The following is a 17,500-nucleotide window of genomic DNA, read 5'->3' as shown; positions in this document are numbered from 1 at the left end:
GAGTCCATGCTCACTCAGGTCACCATGTGGTGGACACTGAAGCTTCAGTGTTTATCCAGCTCTGCATGGGTCTGTAAACCTTTCTGTGTTCTAACCTCTCTCCATTTTTCAAAAGCATCTCCAATATTGATCCTAGTTTGAGCACGTTTCTGCTCGTGGAGCTTATTAGAAACATGCAGAGGCTTTTTAGGTCGGGTACAATCACTTCTATCTGAACCACTTCTCTTGCCCCGCTTCCATCACTGCAACACCTGTTGACCTGATAACTGCTCTCATATCTGACAAACAGAGGGGCGTCCAAAACGGCCGTGTGTGGGGGTGTCTTAAAAGCGCCTACCTTCTCTGGTCCAAACAAATCCAGAGCATTCAGGAGCAGAATCTAAAGTTAGAAGGAGGACATACTGGCTGCTGCATTGTTGTCAGAGAAGCCAGCACTTCAACAGAGCATGTTTCCTTTATGATCATATAGTAAGATCACTTTATCATTTCACTCTCTACACATCTTACTGATTGGACTTTTAAAATCGTCGTCAACATGAACTCACAATATGAGCAGCCATAGAGCTCCAGGCGTACTCCGATGCGTCCCTTACGGTTCCAGTCCACTGGGATGAAACGGATGTAGCGAGCCAGGATGGGGTGCTGTAGCTCATACCGAACCACACCCTCACTGTTCACGTTCCCCTCAAACATCTGAAACACACAAAACAAACACGCTGCAGGAGCTTCTAAAGTAGAGGAGGTCAAAGTGTAGTGTCATTGTACTAAGGCCTGTAGTGGTCCCACTTACATTTGATCTAAAAGTGTATTTTATAGAAGTATTATATGAACTTAATCTAATTTATTAACATGTTAATCATCATGCGGTTAACGTCTGAAATGAATGCATACATTTTTATTAATCTCATGCTATTTTGTCCCTTACGGCTCACCGTAGATCATCCTCCTCAGTGTCTCCCTGTAGTCTCAGTGATTTAAAAGAAGGACACTGCTGCATCTTTGAATGTCTCATTTCACTTTAACAAACTTGAGTTATCAGAAGGTCCTTCTTTAATTTCAAAATAAAAGCAGGTTTGTATTCAAGCAGGAAGTAAATAATCCGCAAATGTGTTCGAATATACTTCGTCATATTCTAAATTGTTCAAAGTTGTTTTACTGAAAACATGACAGCCCTGGCCTTATCCATTTATTTACTTGTTGTGAATTATCGCTATACAAATAAAGATTTATCCATTTATTTACTTTTAACTCATAATGGAAATATAAGATGATTATTATAAGCTCTTTGGAAGCAGTATTTAATGACAACTTTGAATACACTTTTTATAGCACTTATATCATAAAATGACAAAAACAATGAAAAGAAAGCAGAGACTCTTCCTCACCCAGATGTTTCCATCCTGTAGGTACGGCCTCCAGTTCTTCTGGGTGTCGCTGTAAAACAGCCGGTACTTGCTGGTCCAGTCAGAGCTACTGTAGCGACCCTGTGTCGCTATGGCAACCACCTGCTTTCTTGAACCCAGGTCCACCTGTAGCCACTGTTGATGGTCAGTTTCCAAGGGTGACCAGCCTCCAGCACCTAGTTGTGCAGGTGTTAAAGGGATTGACAGGTTGAAAGATGGGAGGGAGAGAAAAAGGGGAAACGGTGGGGAAAATTGGATCTGGAAGATTTGGAACAAAAAGTGAAGTATCATAGTTTTTATATTTTTTTAATGACAGTTGTGTATGAGCTGTTTTTTTAAGAGGGTCCAGGTCCATGTTCATAACAGGAAGTCTACCCAGTCTCATTATTCTAGACACTGTAGTGGTTTATCTGAGGACAGCCTATTAAAGCTGTTTGACAGTAACGATGCACATGAACCAGCCTTCCTCCAGACGCTGTTTCTGCACAGACAAAGACTCTCTGCTGAACATCAGACCAGGTTCTTGGATCTTGGTCTCTTCCAGGAGCTAGGTCAAAGTTGTTTTAATCAAGGAAAAGAAGAAGTCCTAACCACGAGCACAGGGCAGATGTGTCCTCCGCTGAGTGGACTTCTCATGGTTTGTCTTGGCTCACTCTCATGTGACGACTGAAGATGGAAATGAGCAACTCGCTAAATTTGGTGCGACCATCTTTTCATTTGTCTTTGTATAAATGATGTCTTCACACACTGTCCCCTAATGAATACAGTTAGTTTTCATACATTTTTTGGCAACAGTTCATCCTCTGCTGTTTCAATGAGCAGCCAGGCACTGGCGGTGCTACAGGAGAGAACCCCAAGATGAAACAAAGAAGAAGTAGAAATCAATTCTACGACGCTGGACTGTGCTCCCGACTCTCCAAAGAGAGACAGACGAGCCTGTTGTTGTCATGGGGACAGAACGATCAGTGAGAGATGTGTCAAAGTCTGTTTGCTGTGTTGCAAAGCAGAAGTTCATGTATTTATTGGCCTGACAGTCGACGCGAGGACAGTCCTTCATTCCAAACTGTGGCATCACGTTGAGCTTATTTCTGTGAGCTTCCCCTCCCTGAGTCACCTGAACATCACCACAGAGAGCAGCACCCCTCCCTGAGTCACCTGAACATCACCACAGAGAGCAGCAGCTCTTACAAACTGAAGCTGGGTAACACTATCTTTATGGGTCTTTCAGAAAACGTTCCTGTAAACTGCTGAGTCATGTTTCAGTCATCAGGAGGGAATGACTCCAGGCAGATGAATATGAAGTTATTTGAATAAAAACACATGAGCTCATTTAGCCTGTGGCATCAACACATCATCAGAGTACCAAACAATAAGTGCTGCTTCTATTGTCACATGCTGCACACGCTGCAGCAGGAACAAAACAACACTTCTCCGTGCAAAGGCCTACCTTGTTTCCGACTGAGTTTGGCATGACCAGCTTCATGTCCTCGGGCAAACGCTGATGAAGCTGTGAAGGAGCTGAAGGGGAGAGGAGTGGCCAAGCTGTCCTCACACTTTCCTGAAAGGGGGGGGGGGGGGGGGCGGGGGAGGGGGGATAAAGCAGAATTATCATGTCTACACAGCTTTTCTATAAGCATGAGTTTTGTTACTAAAAAATTCTGTGTATCATTAATGAGGACAAGAGAAAAAAAAGGTAAAAATAATTTAAAATCAACAACAACAAGCACTGATGTCACTTTTGATTTTGTTATGATCAACATGAATCTTCAGTTTGGACACAAACAGGTCAAAGGGCGTCTTTTAAACGTTGAACACACATGAGGCTTCATGTTTGAGTTTATGTGATTCTTTACCATGGCCTTTGTTCCTCACACACTCAGGGGACTTCATATAAGAAGCAGTTTTGGGTGGGGGAGGGGTCACCGCTGTTTGTGTGTGTGTGTGTGTGTGTGTGTGTGTGTGTGTGTGTGTGTGTGTGTGTGTGTGTGTGTGTGTGTGTGTGTGTGTGTGTGTGTGTGTGTGTGTGTGTGTGGCAGGTGCAGCGCATGGTAATGTGCTCCCTCATATGCATTACAAAACAACAAGCCAGCATGTATTCAGCAGTTTGAAGGAAGAAATCTGGAAAATAATCTGAACAAAAAAACAACAGTTCATCTTTCTGATCAGCACACTCGCTCTTCTTTTATGTCTTATTTGACCTTTTGACCAACATTTGTTTAATAAATAGAAATCTTGGGTTTTTCCTCCACAAACCAGCGAAGTGGAAGTTTACACCGATGACGGTCTCACTGTGGCAGGGACAGAAATGTTGAACTGAAATGACCCTTGAAGGAAAACAATTGCATGGACAGGCTGACATTTACCAGGATATGATCCAAGAGAGAGCATGAGGTAACAGTGACCTTTGACCTTTGATCACTGATCTTCCCATAGAGTCAGTTCATCTTTAAGTCTAAGAGGAGATTAGATTCTTTTCTTCCAGGTATTACAGGACATAACGTCAAAACTTTGTGAAACTGTGTCATAATCAATGAATTAACGATTTCTTGATAAATGGTCAAAAGCTTGCTAAGGGTCACAGTGACCTCTGACCTCTGATCACACTGACGTCTCTAACGTGGCTGTTTATGCCAAATTAGAAGATATTGTCTCCTGGCTTCTGAGAAATCACTTCATGCATGCAGAGACACACACAACGCCAACCCAAAACATGTTGTGGATGTCTGTGTTTGTGTATGTGTATGTGTATGTGCGTGTGTGTGTACTACAGACAGTAATAAACAAACCTCTGCTCGGTCCATAACAAGTCCAAACTCCACAAGGTCTTCTGACCAGAGGAAAGCAAACAGCCTGTTGTACTGATACACACAGAGCTGTAGTCTCTCTCTGATCGATAGATTTGTTTGGTAGACAAGCTGACAAACACTGAGCTTGTTAATCCCGGTACGAGCAGACACCTCTTCACTTCTGTTCAGATCAGGGCTCATCCACACTTTCTGCCACATTCTAGATTTAATTTAAAATGGAAACTGGGACATTTTTTTCTTTCTGAGATATGTGTAGCATAAAAAAGTGTTTTTTTCTAAATCACTTAAAATCTAAATCAAGCAATCATACTTTGAACTATTTAGGTTGTTGAGTCATTTTCTGATTTCAACACAAAGTTAACACATATCTACTGTTCCTTTAATGAAAACAGTTGCAGCTTTTAAATTCATGTTCAGCTTTCTTAAAACTTTTTGGCCAAGACAAAAGGCGATGTGAGGCAACGCCACTAGTTCTTTGGTGTCTGCCTGGTGTGTCAGGGCCTTTACAATCCATCAACACGTGGAGAGGGTGGTAGTCCATAGTGCACCTTACAATGAACTTATGTTATTTAGACCTTTAGTTGTGATACATGTAGACAGGCAGAGTTGTGTTGAACTTTAAAAGGGGAATCAAACTACACAGGACGGCTGTGGCTCAATGGTAGAGACGGTCGTCAACCGGAAGGTCGAAGGTTCGAGCCCCAGCTCCTTCAGCCTCATGTCTGATGTGTCCTTGGGCAAAACACTTAACCCCAAGTTGCTCCCACTGCTTTGTAAGCAGTGTGTGAATGTGTATGAATGGATGAGTTAATACTGATGGACTCTTTACTCAGCAGCCTCTACCATCAGTGTGTGAATGTGTATGAATGGATGAGTTAATACTGATGGACTCTTTACTCAGCAGCCTCTACCATCAGTGTGTGAATGTGTATGAATGGATGAGTTAATACTGATGGACTCTTTACTCAGCAGCCTCTACCATCAGTGTGTGAATGTGTATGAATGGATGAGTTAATACTGATGGACTCTTTACTCAGCAGCCTCTACCATCAGTGTGTGAATGTGTATGAATGGATGAGTTAATACTGATGGTCTCTTTACACAGCAGCCTCTACCATCAGTGTGTGAATGTGTAGGTGTGACCTGAGCTTTGAGTAGTCAGAAGACTAGAAAATAAGATCAAGCAAGCTCAAGTCCATTTACCAAAACACTGATGCTAGTGACAGTTTACATAAAAAGCCAACAATAGAGACTTCCCAGCCAGCGTGCACATGAATCAACTCAAACACATCCTAAGCCTTGACAGGTTTGGATATATAGAAGGGGTTTCTTGAGTCCCACATGGGGTCTCTCTGTCACCCAACATACAAAGAAAACATGATAACTAATCTGAAGTGGAGATAAAGTGTGATAAAGGGAGGATTAGCCCATTGCAGGAACAAGTGTACTAAGATGAATCATCTCGCTTTATTAAAGACTGTTCATTAAAAAATGTAATAGTTTGTGATAACCCTCCAAAATATATAATTCTGTTGAACTAAATAAAGAATCAAGTCTTCAAATGTCCAGTGAGTTGATGTGTTTCTTTTCATGGTGATAAAAATAGAAGAATTCTGCTCTGATAATCTCAATGTAACAATATGAAGCTTCCAAAACATAAATAAGAACTTACACTAGAAGAAGTAGATTTTTAAAGTGACATGTGAAATAATGACAGGAGGTTCAGAGCTGTTTTTATGAACCTCAAACTTGTTGACATTTTTAAATGATGGGGCGCAGGTAGCCTAGTGGCTTCTGTCCCGCATGTCATTCCTCTCTCTCTCTCTCTCTCTCCCTGATTTCCAAATCTATCCACTGTCCAGTCTCTACGCTAAAGGCATAAAAATAAAAATATATATATTTTTAAAGATCAAATTAAAACAGATGCCAAAATACACAGCAAGAGGAAAGACATAGATCACACTTTCACAGCACTAAATCTCCACTACAGAACAGAAAATCCAAGATCTCCACCAATGAGCTCCTTAATGTGGATACAGCGTGATGTTTTAAATCAGAGAAACTGCACCTGTGCACCATTCAAATCAGTTTCCTGTCATGAAACTCATTAATCATTTGTTATTGAGCATCACAGCGGCTTGGTATTTCTGATGACGTCAGAGGAAACTGGAACCGGCCTGATTGTGTTTTTACAAGGTTTGCTTGTGAACACTTTTGTTTCCTTGGATACTAAACTGCTCTTCCATAACCTTCTCACACCTTTTGTGTCTTTATTGGTTAGCTGATGACATTTTTAAACTTCTCCTTTTTCTCTGATTAAAGGCAGCTGAATAAATCAGATTTTCACATGTTGGTGCTGCCTGCTAAGTTTCTGCTATCTGAACGCGACGACCAGCTAACTGAGACAGTTCATCCTGTTGAATCATGGAGATAAGAACAACTGATATAAAACACGTTTTTTTTGTGTCATTGATCTGGAAAATAAAAAACATTTAAATGATCATCTTTCTCAGTCAGTACGACACATATCGGCATGATCACATTTCAGGATAGTACAAAAACCTGTAACCAGAGCCTTAGCATGGATGGACTGGGGAAGTCAGGGAATCCTAAACACTCCACTCCGACCTTTGCTCCTTTACAGCATGTCTCCTCTAGAGTAGAGATTCACCACCAATCAGTTACAGATGAGAGTACAGCGGTCCATGGAGCCCTGCATCAGTCAATGTAACACTAACTAGTCGACAGTCCAATAAGGTTTTTACTCTGTTTACTGACGTTTTTATGCATACTGGGCTCAGCCAAGACTCTTTCCTCTTTAATGAGACTAAAAGAGAGGGAAAACATACAAACCAATTTACAACGCTCCACCCTGGAGCAGCGAGACAATTTCACCTGCTGAGACACCATGGCCAAAAAAGGATCTGTTTAATGGAGGTTTCTTAGTCGATCCAGCTAACAGTGACTCTGAGACGAGCATGTTATCTTTCACACACTAAGGCGCGGAGCCTATGGCTCATTGTAGAGGGGGCAGGGACCAATAGTGGGCCCTTAAACTGTCTATAGGCTATATCGCACATGCTGTAGCCTACATAGTAATATAGTATAGCATTTATGGAATAGTATCGGCTGTATGGAGATACAAGACGGGGCGGGACGAAGAGAAATGCTGCTGCAGATTACAAAGGGTGCTATTACAGTGACAGGGACTTATCAGTGAGTGACCTGCTGAGGTTTAAGCAGAACAAGTGCTGATATGTCTGTGCGCATATTCCACCGATTAAACAAGTAAAGCAGACTTCATTAACCGGACGGGAAACCAAAGATAGAAGGCAACTACAGTTTGACATTCAGTGAAGTTGGACGCTCATCCAGCCAAACAGACAATACAATAAAACCACACATTATCAACCCACGCACCACAACAAACTTTGTAAACAGTGACAGCCGTTCATACAATAACCAGCAGACACGGTGGTCTACAACACATGCACCCACAAACAAAAGACCAGCATCTAAGCGTAATCACAAATAATGATGAAACAACTTACCAATTAAGTTTTCATCAGCACTGTTGCTTTCCTGCAGCTAGCTGGGTGCTCCTCCTAACATGTTTATTTGCTTGGCTAGTTTCGTTTACTTTAGTGGAGCTAGCAACGGGAGGAGACTTGCCAGGTTGAGTTGTTGAGGGTTGAGTTGTCAATGAGAAAACATTTTTATTTAGTTTTTTTACACTTTTAATGTTACGAAAAACTGTGAGGTAAACAGAAATAAAGCAGACAGACGACTAGGTTTTTAAAACTCCAGACAGCAGCGGGGGCCCAGCAAAGGGGGTGCTAAGAGGTGGAATCAATGACATTACAATCAGGCCACAGCACCCTGCTGGTGCTGTTTGCTGCCGAAGTTGAGAACCCCCTTGGCAGTGGAGGGGGGCCCCTCTCTGCTCTACAAAATACATTTTGTGTCTTGATTGCGACAAAAGAAAAGAGAAACTCAGACCTAGTCAAACCAACTTTATTAGAAAATTCAACTAAATAACAAAACGCATGTTAAATTTGGCTCAAAGTGGGCCCCTTGAGACAACAGTGGGCCCGGGACGGCTGCCCCCACACTCGCTCCGCTACTGCACACACTATTTAATGAGACAAACGTTTTCAGGCCAGACCGACAACAATACAATCTACAGTCTAGGTTTTTTATGTTTTACCTGCATTTCCTCCGGGGGAGAGGATTTAAAATTCTCTGAGAAAGCATGTACATTAAAAACAGGTGTTTGCTGAATACACAGACTCAGCTGTTTTGCAGCACAGTGCGCTACATTAACGGGATGTTCAGCACCAGACAGAAAAGGACCATCTGGTCTGTGAAGAAGCCCACTGACGAGTTTCTTAAAACACAAAGCCATCTGTGAAAAACAAGATCGAAAGGAATCAATATTTTGGGTGTAGGATGGAGACAGTAATCCTAGGATGCTAGGTGAGGCTGAACAATGTGTTGCATTAACAGCATGTGACTTGTCAGATGGAGTCCTGAACACTTGGGACACTTCCTCTTTTTGCCCCAACTAGCCGTCTAAACCTCAGACTATTGGTCGGTGCTAATTCACACACTGGCTGACAAACAAGAGAAGAACTAGGAGAGCGTAGTGGATGGAGATGTTTTAGTTGAAACAACACTTTTTAGAATCATTTGAGCCCAGATTTGTTTATTGATTGTATTTGTCAGCCTCATAGGTACAAAGTGAACTTATTCATTGAGGGATGATTTGGACAGTTTCTTTTATGAGCAGCATCTGTTTTAGAGAAGAGCCCTAAAGCTAGTTCACATTCAATCTGAGGTCGAGGTGAAACAAATCAAATCAAAACAGTGATCCACCATGGTGGTTAGGCTGTGGTACTTTGATCTCAAATTGTTTTTTCCTGAATTTTGCCATGTCTTCAAAACACCCGTTAGGTGTCTGATATCTAGATCTACGGTGGCCCTGAGGGTCAATTGCAAAAAACACTTGATGAAACACAAAAACAATTTGTGAAATGAGAAACTGTCGGACTACACTTCTTGTTTGTGTTTGAACAAAAGAGTGTGTTTAACAAAAGTGACTCATATTTACATTTTGCTCATGTGGCTGAAAGCTGCAGCATGTAAACAGGTTCTGCTTTATGATCGTTGCTAAGGACTTGAGTGTTGTGTAATCACAAACAAGTTGTGAAACCCAGCTTTTATGGTGTCTGACATGATTTTGGAATTAAGTGAAATTATGTTTTTGTGTATCAAGATTCTTCCAGAATACTGTGAGCAGTCAAACAAATAATCCCTCCAGCCCATCACTTCAACACAAACAATTTTGACTGTTGCTGTAAGTGTAAAATGGAACCAGTAATACGACCAGTTGTGCTTTCTGCCTTTAATTAGATATGACAGTGGGCAGAGAAGGAAACCGAGAGAGAGAGAGAGAGAGAGAGAGAGAGAGAGAGAGAGAGAGAGAGAAAGAGAGAGCGAGGAATGAGATGCAGGAAAGAAGCTGCAGGTCGCCTGCCTGGAGGACTGTAGTCTCCGTACATGGGGGTAGAAACCTACACGCTAGGACGTCAGCGCCTCACCCGCTGTGCATTTTAGAGTTCTGTGCTCAATCTCTCCTTTTTTTTGTTTGGATTTATTTTTGGGCTTTCATGTCTTTATTTAGACCAGGAGTGAGGATAGAGCCGGAAATCAGGGAGAGAGAGGGAGGCACACAGGCAGAACCTGAACCCAGACCCCACCACCTCGAGGACCACCCTCAAAAAATAAACACCAGCCCACTGGCGCCCCTGTGCTCCATCTTTCTTATATTATAATATCAACTTGTTAGCTCTAATAATCAGGTATCAAGTATAAAGTCTTGGTATAAACTGTAGAGCTATGAACACACAATATGTAACTCCACACTGTTCCACATCTGCTCCCTTATTCCTCCTAAATGGACTTGAGCTTGTTAAACACTTTTCTAGTCTTCTTCTGGCTACTTAAAGCACTTCTACACCGCAGGTCACACCTACACATTCACACCACATTCACACGCAGCCGGAGCAACTCGGGGTTAAGTGTCCAAGGACACGTCGACATGTCTGCTAAAACATGTGCTGAAATTTCAGGATCTAGTTCACTTGAAAACATCATTAGTCATGTTTAAAGCTAGAAATAGATCATTACCCGAACATGTACAGAAGTCGTTTGTGTTTACATCTAATGAGGAGGATCATAGACGGAGATGAATTTTAAAAGTCCATTTGCACGCACTACATTAAAACAAATGTGTATTTCAGTAAATGGAGTTAAGTTATGGAATTCTGTCGATAATCATTTAAAATGCTGCTCAACTATCATTCAATTTAAAAGATTGTATAAAGAAAAGGTTCTGGGAAATGATGAATGTATTGAGTTAATCTAACAGATTGTATTTGATTGTTTCTATATTGTTGATCTATTTTTTGTTTTGTGAAAGAAAGAGAAAACAACAGGTTAGCCATCTTATTCTATTAAACAGTATCTTGTGTTATTAGGAAAGGGGCAGGTATTATACGTTTTCCTGCTCCTGTTTGCTCATGAACAGTGTTTCAGAATTATGAGAAATCTTGTTGTGTTTTATTGTGTTGAAACCATTGAAACCACTGAAATGAGCAAATACATCAAATATGTAATGATATGAAAACTAACACAGCGATGTAGGATATGATGCTTCAAAAGCGATGGTTAACCTCATGGTGGCTACATCTACTCCTCAAATACAATCACATCCCTCTGCGCTGCTCTCTATTGGTTCTCCTTTTAGAAGCAGCATGAGCTATAGGCTCGTCCTGGTCAACTTAAACGGCGTGCTAGCGCTGCAAGACAACGGCTTGTCAAGTTTCCCTGATCAAACTTCTAAAGATCTAAACATCAAACCAAGCTAATGACAACAACAACACCTGATGCAACCTGAGTAAAAAAAGTAGAGAAAAAAATAGGTGTCTTAAAAGGCTGTGTGTGGTGTCATGACTATTATTCTAAACACTCCGTCCATGCAGTGTTTTTTTCCATCTCATTTATTACTGAAATGACTTTCATTTGTGACTCTTAGAGAAATTAAAGAACGTTGTTTTAAGCAGTGATTTGAAAACACATTAAGTGAGAAAATGTACAAATCTCTATGTTAGAAATCACTACGCTCATATTTGTCCCTCACACTAACAGTTTTTAATTTGAACAAACAGACCGAGCTGTTCTTCAAATTCTGACATCCAGGGAAGATACACTTTCTGTATGAAGGCATAGCTAGCTAGAAGATGCTACAGCGCTCAGTGTTTTTATATCGCTTAGCATGGAACGTTGAGATGAAGGGCCGATCTACGTAATAACGACCCGACTTAGCTCCGCCCATTAAAACCTAGAACTGAAACTTGAGAAAACCATAATAACGGTCAAAAATCAGAAATCAGTCAAACATAGTTCTTAGTCTTTGCACATGTTTAAAGCTTTCTTCTTGCAACATATTTAGCGTGCTTGAAGACGTATTACTGATTTTACTTTACAGGGACTTTAGAGTAAAAACAAATGGGATTCAATTGTCAGTTTTCATCGGATGGCATCGTACAACCCTGAATCAGCTCATAGCCAATGTGACTCTGATCCCAAGGGGAGCTGTATGTATCACTGTCCTGTCTCGTGTAACCATCACTGTCCATGTTGTGACAATGAGTGGGACATGCATTCTAACGTGATGGTGCTCAAGAGTTTAAAGGCTACAGAGGAATAGAAGCTTACTGACTGAGACCCGCTGTTTGCAGAATCGTGATGCTTTGCATTTGCTACCATAGAGCGAATCATAAGCAGTAGCAGCCAATCAATATTCCCTGTATTGATGGTCCCAGAACAGTGATCAGCAGCACAGAATCACTCCCATGATTCTCTGTCAGCCTCCACATGATCTTTTGTTATTGTTTTGATTGAGAGCCCCCTGGCAGCGGGATCTACAAACTGTGTTTAAACACAACATGCTTACAGACACGAGGTGGTCATGTCTGTCAAACACTAAGATATGTATTTATTTTTTGTCAAACTCTATGAAAAAGACACAAAATTGCAGTGAACATTGAAACACTGCCCTTTACTGTTCTAGGTGAATAATGTGTTTGTTCACTTTCTCAGATGATGTGCAGCATCAGAACACGATTGTCCTGCAATATATCGAGTGTCACAAATGTATTGCAAATTGTATCGAGAATCGTATCGTATCCTGAGTTACTCTGTGATTCCAACACCTAAAAGTAGCTATTAATGTCCCGACTCCATTTTTTACTGATTTTATTTCTGTTTTTTAAAACATTGTGCTCTTAAAGGTTTTGTTTTCCTAAGTACCAGAGAAGTCGTGATGTTGGCTCTATTGAATACAAGCAGATTGTGTGTGTGAGAGTGTGTGTGTGTGTGTGTGTGTGTGTGTGTGTGTGTGTGTGACATATATGAAATGCACTGCCCACAGTATACTGCACAACAACAAGCCCTGCTGATAAAGCTAGTGGTTTGATCTCATGCTGAGTCTTGACTGTAGTCCACATCCCTGACTGCAGGGGCAAGCCACCAAATTAGCTAGGTTGCTAGCGTGTGTGTGTGTGTGTGCGTGTGCGTGTGCGTGTGCGTGCGTGCGTGCGTGCGTGCGTGTGTGTGTGTGTACTTACTGGATACAGAGGATGCAGCGCTGGAGGTGCTGATGATGTTACACAGCACTGACAGCATCAGCAGCATCGTCACATAATAAGACATGTTGAGAGTAAATGCTCTCAGTCAGAGAGACAAAGAGAGACAATGAAGCGGGCTCCTTGTGCTCCCTGTCCGCTGGGCAGTCTGTTGTTCCCGGTGATAAACAGAAGGGATGCTGCTACCTTTCTTTATGAGCAGAGAAAGCAAAAAATGCAATGGCCGTCGTCCCGCTGCGCCCTGAATGTGTTTCCTTTTCTCCTCTTGTTACCCTCTCCTCCAGCGGCTCAGTAGCGGGCTCTGAGCACAAACCTCCGGGTCTCTCCGGTGAACACAGCGGGCCGGGCCTCCAGCTCCTCCAGGCGCATGGTCAGACAGACAGATGCTCTCCAAGCGCTGAACAGCCGGAATAACAAATATACCCCCCCACCCTCGCTCGCATTTGGTATGGTCCTATATTTCCAACAATAAAGGTTCCCCAGGACTGAGGACGTGGCAGAGGGGAGCAGGGGGTACGACGTAAGATAAACGTATAGCTCTGTATTTTTAATTCATGGTAGACCAATGGCTGCTCTGAAATCATTTGCTTTATTTAATTTTTTTTAAAACCATATTGACCATATCTTTATCAGAATCAGATTCAGCTTTATTAGCCATGTATGCTTACACACACACACACACACACACACACACACACACACGGAATCTGTCTTCAGTAGCTGAGCTCTATGTACAAAAAGTACAACATTAAATATAAACATATTATAAGCAAAACTACTAATAGGCCTACCAGGACTAACACCGACTAGTATAGGCTATACAATTTATTATAGCCTATAGAAAAATTGTAATATTAAATAAAGATTTATAACATACAATGGGGGAGAAGGTGGGGGGGCAGATATCACCCATGCATTCGTGTATATATTGATACATGGATGGTATCATCTTTGATGCTCCCTCAACTCTTTATGAGTCAATCTAAAGGTCATTTAGATTGCCTCAGAGAGACTTTTTCTAGTGATTTGACTGTCCTTAGTGACATCAGCCTGACATCTAGCACCACTGTTAGGAATCTAGGAGTTCTTTTTGATCAAGATATGTCTTTTAGCTCTCACATCAGACAAGTTTCAAGAACAGCCTATTTTCACCTTCGTAATATATCCAAGATCAGGAATATCCTGTCGCAAAATGATGCAGAAAAACTAGTTCATGCATTTGTTACCTCCAGACTGGATTATTGTAACTCTCTTTTGTCAGCGTGCTCTGGCAAGTCTCTAAAGACTCTTCAACTGGTCCAGAACGCTGCAGCTCGTGTACTGACCAGAACCAGGAAATGGGACCACATCACTCCTGTCCTGGCTTCTCTGCACTGGCTCCCTATACAATCTAGAATAGAATTCAAGATCCTTCTTCTCACTTACAAAGCTCTAAATGGCCAGGCACCATCTTATCTTAAGGAGCTACTAGTGCCGTACTGTCCCTCGAGAGCGTTGCGGTCCCGGAGTGCAGGCCTACTGGTGGTACCTACAGCCTCTAAGTGTACTATGGGGGGTAAAGCCTTTAGTTATCGGGCTCCTCTCCTCTGGAACCGCCTTCCAGCCGGGGTCCGGGAGGCAGATACAGTCTGTATTTTAAGAATAGACTTAAAACTTTCCTTTTTGATAAATCTTACAGTTAGTGCTGGTGTAGACCAGCTCTTAGTTATGCTGCTATAGGCTTAGACTACCGGGGGAACTGGCACCTTGAGCTCCTCTCTCTCTCTCTGTTCATATACAGTACATCATATTACTGCATGTATCTATCTGTAAATCTCAGTCACTAACCACCTACTTTCCTGAGAGCTCTTGAGCTCTCTTAGGCTCCTCAAGATTGTTGGTTGACGGCCTGCCAGAGCAACCCCCACCCCACCCCACCCATACCCCCTCCCCACCGGATCTTTGGTTGACGGCCTGCCAGAACAAACCCCCACCAACGGATTGTTGATGGACGGTCTGCCTCCCCCCACCCCCTTGCTCCCTATCCCTCTTCCTGCATCTTATCCCATCTCTCCCCCTATCCCTTTCCAAGCTCAGTGCAGTCTAGGCCTGTGAAGGCTGTTTCATCATGAGCCGGGGATCCAGCCGAAGATTTCTGCCTTTTATTAAGGCAGTTTTTTCTTACCACTGTAACTTTTGCTGCTTTGCTAAAGTGCTCATGATGGATAGGCCGGGTCTTTGTAATATAGCAATAAGTAAGGTCTTTTACCTGCTTTTTGTAACATAACAATGAGTAAGGTCTTCTTACCTGCTCTTTTGTAATGTTAACAGACAAAGAGTAAGGTACTTTACATGCTTTTTGTAAAGTGTCTTGAGATAACACTTGTTATGAGTTGACGCTATACAAATAAATTGAATTGATGTAGCTTCTGCAATATATTTTACAGTTCAGTGTACTGCCCTGTGGAACACCTTTATATGAACCATTAGTTGATGCTGAAAAGCCCCTTTTTGCAAAGAAAATAAATCTGACTTGTGGGACTTTCTCTAAATTCTGATACTACTACTACTTTGTAAACATGTTGTGAACTGTACAGTACATCTATATCTCTAAAAGGTGACTAATGGCTGCAGGAGGAGTTATTAAACAATTATAGCATCATGACACAAACATCAAGAATACAACTCAATGAAATCAAAGACTTTAAGTCGGTCAACACAAGAAGGTTTGCTTAAATTAGAGAGCTAACATAGAAAAGGTGTGGTTGAGTTTTTCAGTGTAATAATAATACATTTTATTTATAAAATGTTGGTTTCAACATGGTCTCAAACCTCATACATTAGTCTGAGACATCAAATATAGAGATGCACTGATTGGGAAAATCAGTCACATCCATTCAATCATTACAGTTTCTAACGGATCAGTCTATTATCATACTTAGCTGCTAACATACAAACTTTTAACATCATTACTAACTATAAATCTATCTTATTGTTGTTGTTGTTGTTGCTCTGTTTGTCTCTCTCGCTCCATCTTTTCAAGTCCAGCACAGTTTGGTCAGATGGCGGTTCCTCATGAGTCTGCTTCTGTTCGAGGTTTCAGCCCGTTAAAAGGAAGCTCATGGTGGACTAATGTTGGGTCTTTGTAGATAATATAACAAAGGTTAGGACCTGCTCTTATTGTAAAGAGTCTTGAGGTAACATTTGAGATGAACTGCCACTACACAAATAAAGATTGATTGATAATCACACTTGTGCTTTCTTGCTGATGTTTAATGAAGTTTGAGAAATGGCACCGTCAATGATGTGACATGCATTCAAATAGTGATCTCATGTTCTTGGCTGGCTTTCAGATACATTAGTACATGTCCAGAGAGTAAAGTAATCAGGTATATCTGACCTGCGGTGTAAAAGCGCTTTGAGTAGTCGGAAGACTAGAAAAGCGCTATATAAGCTCAAGTCCATTTAACATTTACCATTACCATTATGTCTTATTTTTTAATTATTTAAAGTCATTCTCAATATTTGAACAATTCAATCATAAAACAAATTAGATGCCATGTCCTCACTTCTGACCTTCAGCATCATTGAATCATTATAATTATTCATATGACTTATAAATATACAACATACTGTTTAGCATGATTACTTTCATAATGTAGCAGTATAATATGTATGATTAGTCTACTAATTAATTTTTGGATTACAATTTTGTAACTGTTTTACTTTGTTGGAGATACATTTGATAATAACAGTTTTTATTTTGAAAAGCAGACTACGGCCGTATTTGACGAGGCTATTATTCTGAAAGTCATTACCGGAACACGCTATTCTGATTAGACCATCACATCAACAAACAGCTTGACACTGTCGGTGTCAGAAGACAGGTTTGTGAGTTTGTGTTTTAAAGTTTTATAACTTGTCAAAAGGGAACTTTTTAACCTGTATTTGTATTCCGTTTGGCCTCGCGCAGCTAACTTTAGCTCATAGCTGACGTCACAATAGCTGAAACTGTAATGTTTTTAAAGTTTGAAATGATTCTGTTTGCAGTAAAGTTATGACTCACAGGAGGAAACATGTCTCTTATGTCTCTATTTGTTGTGCAAATGTTTCCTTGTAGTTTAGAGTTTCTTCAACCTCTAAAGTTGTCGAGTTTGTTCACTGTGCATGCAAAGTGTCGCCCTCACCGTCATCCTCAGACCTGTGAGAACGTGTCTGTCTTGTTGTGTCATTTAGCAGGACGATCTCTGGTTACAAAATGGTGTTAAAAAAACCTGAGTACCGAGATGTTTCCTTTTTAATTCATGCGACAAAATCCGTGTGTTGAAGCAAAGATGAAGAAATGATCAGAGATTAATGACGTAGTGTAGTTATTTGTGAAACACCCTCTTCTTCTTCAGTCGTCAACTAAACGTGATTTCAAAGCAACATTTAAGTTGTTCATTCAACGCTACCCCTCATGATACACACTGAAATGTTCTACTTTCTGCGGGTCCGATGGTGACAGGAAAATTAATCTCTATTAAGGAAGTTGCAGAAATTGACAATTGACAACTTTCAAAGAACAACAAAGTGACCTGATGTGACGTCATGGCTCGAGGAC

The 17,500-nt window shown here is 41.3% G+C and overlaps 2 protein-coding genes and 1 pseudogene across 3 annotated transcripts in view; 2 read left to right on the top strand and 1 right to left on the bottom strand.

Annotated features, from left to right (window-relative positions):
- LOC109997345 (contactin-associated protein-like 2) overlaps nucleotides 1–13,268 on the bottom strand; it is a 31,995-nt gene extending 18,727 nt beyond the window's left edge. Inside the window, exons 1-4 of the mRNA XM_065954401.1 lie at nucleotides 12,901–13,268; nucleotides 2,851–2,961; nucleotides 1,386–1,579; nucleotides 546–693 (exon numbers count right to left, since the gene is read on the bottom strand). Coding sequence (XP_065810473.1) covers nucleotides 546–693; nucleotides 1,386–1,579; nucleotides 2,851–2,961; nucleotides 12,901–12,985 — 538 coding nt within the window. The 5' untranslated portion in view covers nucleotides 12,986–13,268. The remainder of the gene's footprint in view (nucleotides 1–545; nucleotides 694–1,385; nucleotides 1,580–2,850; nucleotides 2,962–12,900) is intronic.
- Nucleotides 13,269–13,453: 185 nt separating this feature from the next.
- Nucleotides 13,454–16,136, top strand: LOC136179099 (uncharacterized; annotated as a pseudogene).
- Nucleotides 16,137–16,714: 578 nt separating this feature from the next.
- The window catches only part of acot11a (acyl-CoA thioesterase 11a), a 14,696-nt gene continuing 13,910 nt past the window's right edge, over nucleotides 16,715–17,500 (top strand). The window contains exon 1 of one of the 2 annotated variants that reach the window (XM_020651778.3): nucleotides 16,715–16,784. The gene's annotated coding sequence lies outside the window, so the exon portion shown is untranslated. Of the gene's footprint in view, nucleotides 16,789–17,500 lie in introns of both variants that reach the window. The other variant, XM_020651779.3, reaches the window with a different exon arrangement.

Source organism: Labrus bergylta, chromosome 4 (assembly GCF_963930695.1).
Source record: "Labrus bergylta chromosome 4, fLabBer1.1, whole genome shotgun sequence".
Taxonomy (NCBI): Eukaryota; Metazoa; Chordata; class Actinopteri; order Labriformes; family Labridae; genus Labrus; species Labrus bergylta.
The sequence above is the reverse complement of the archived record's forward strand: the minus strand, read 5'-3'. Positions and strand labels throughout refer to the sequence as shown.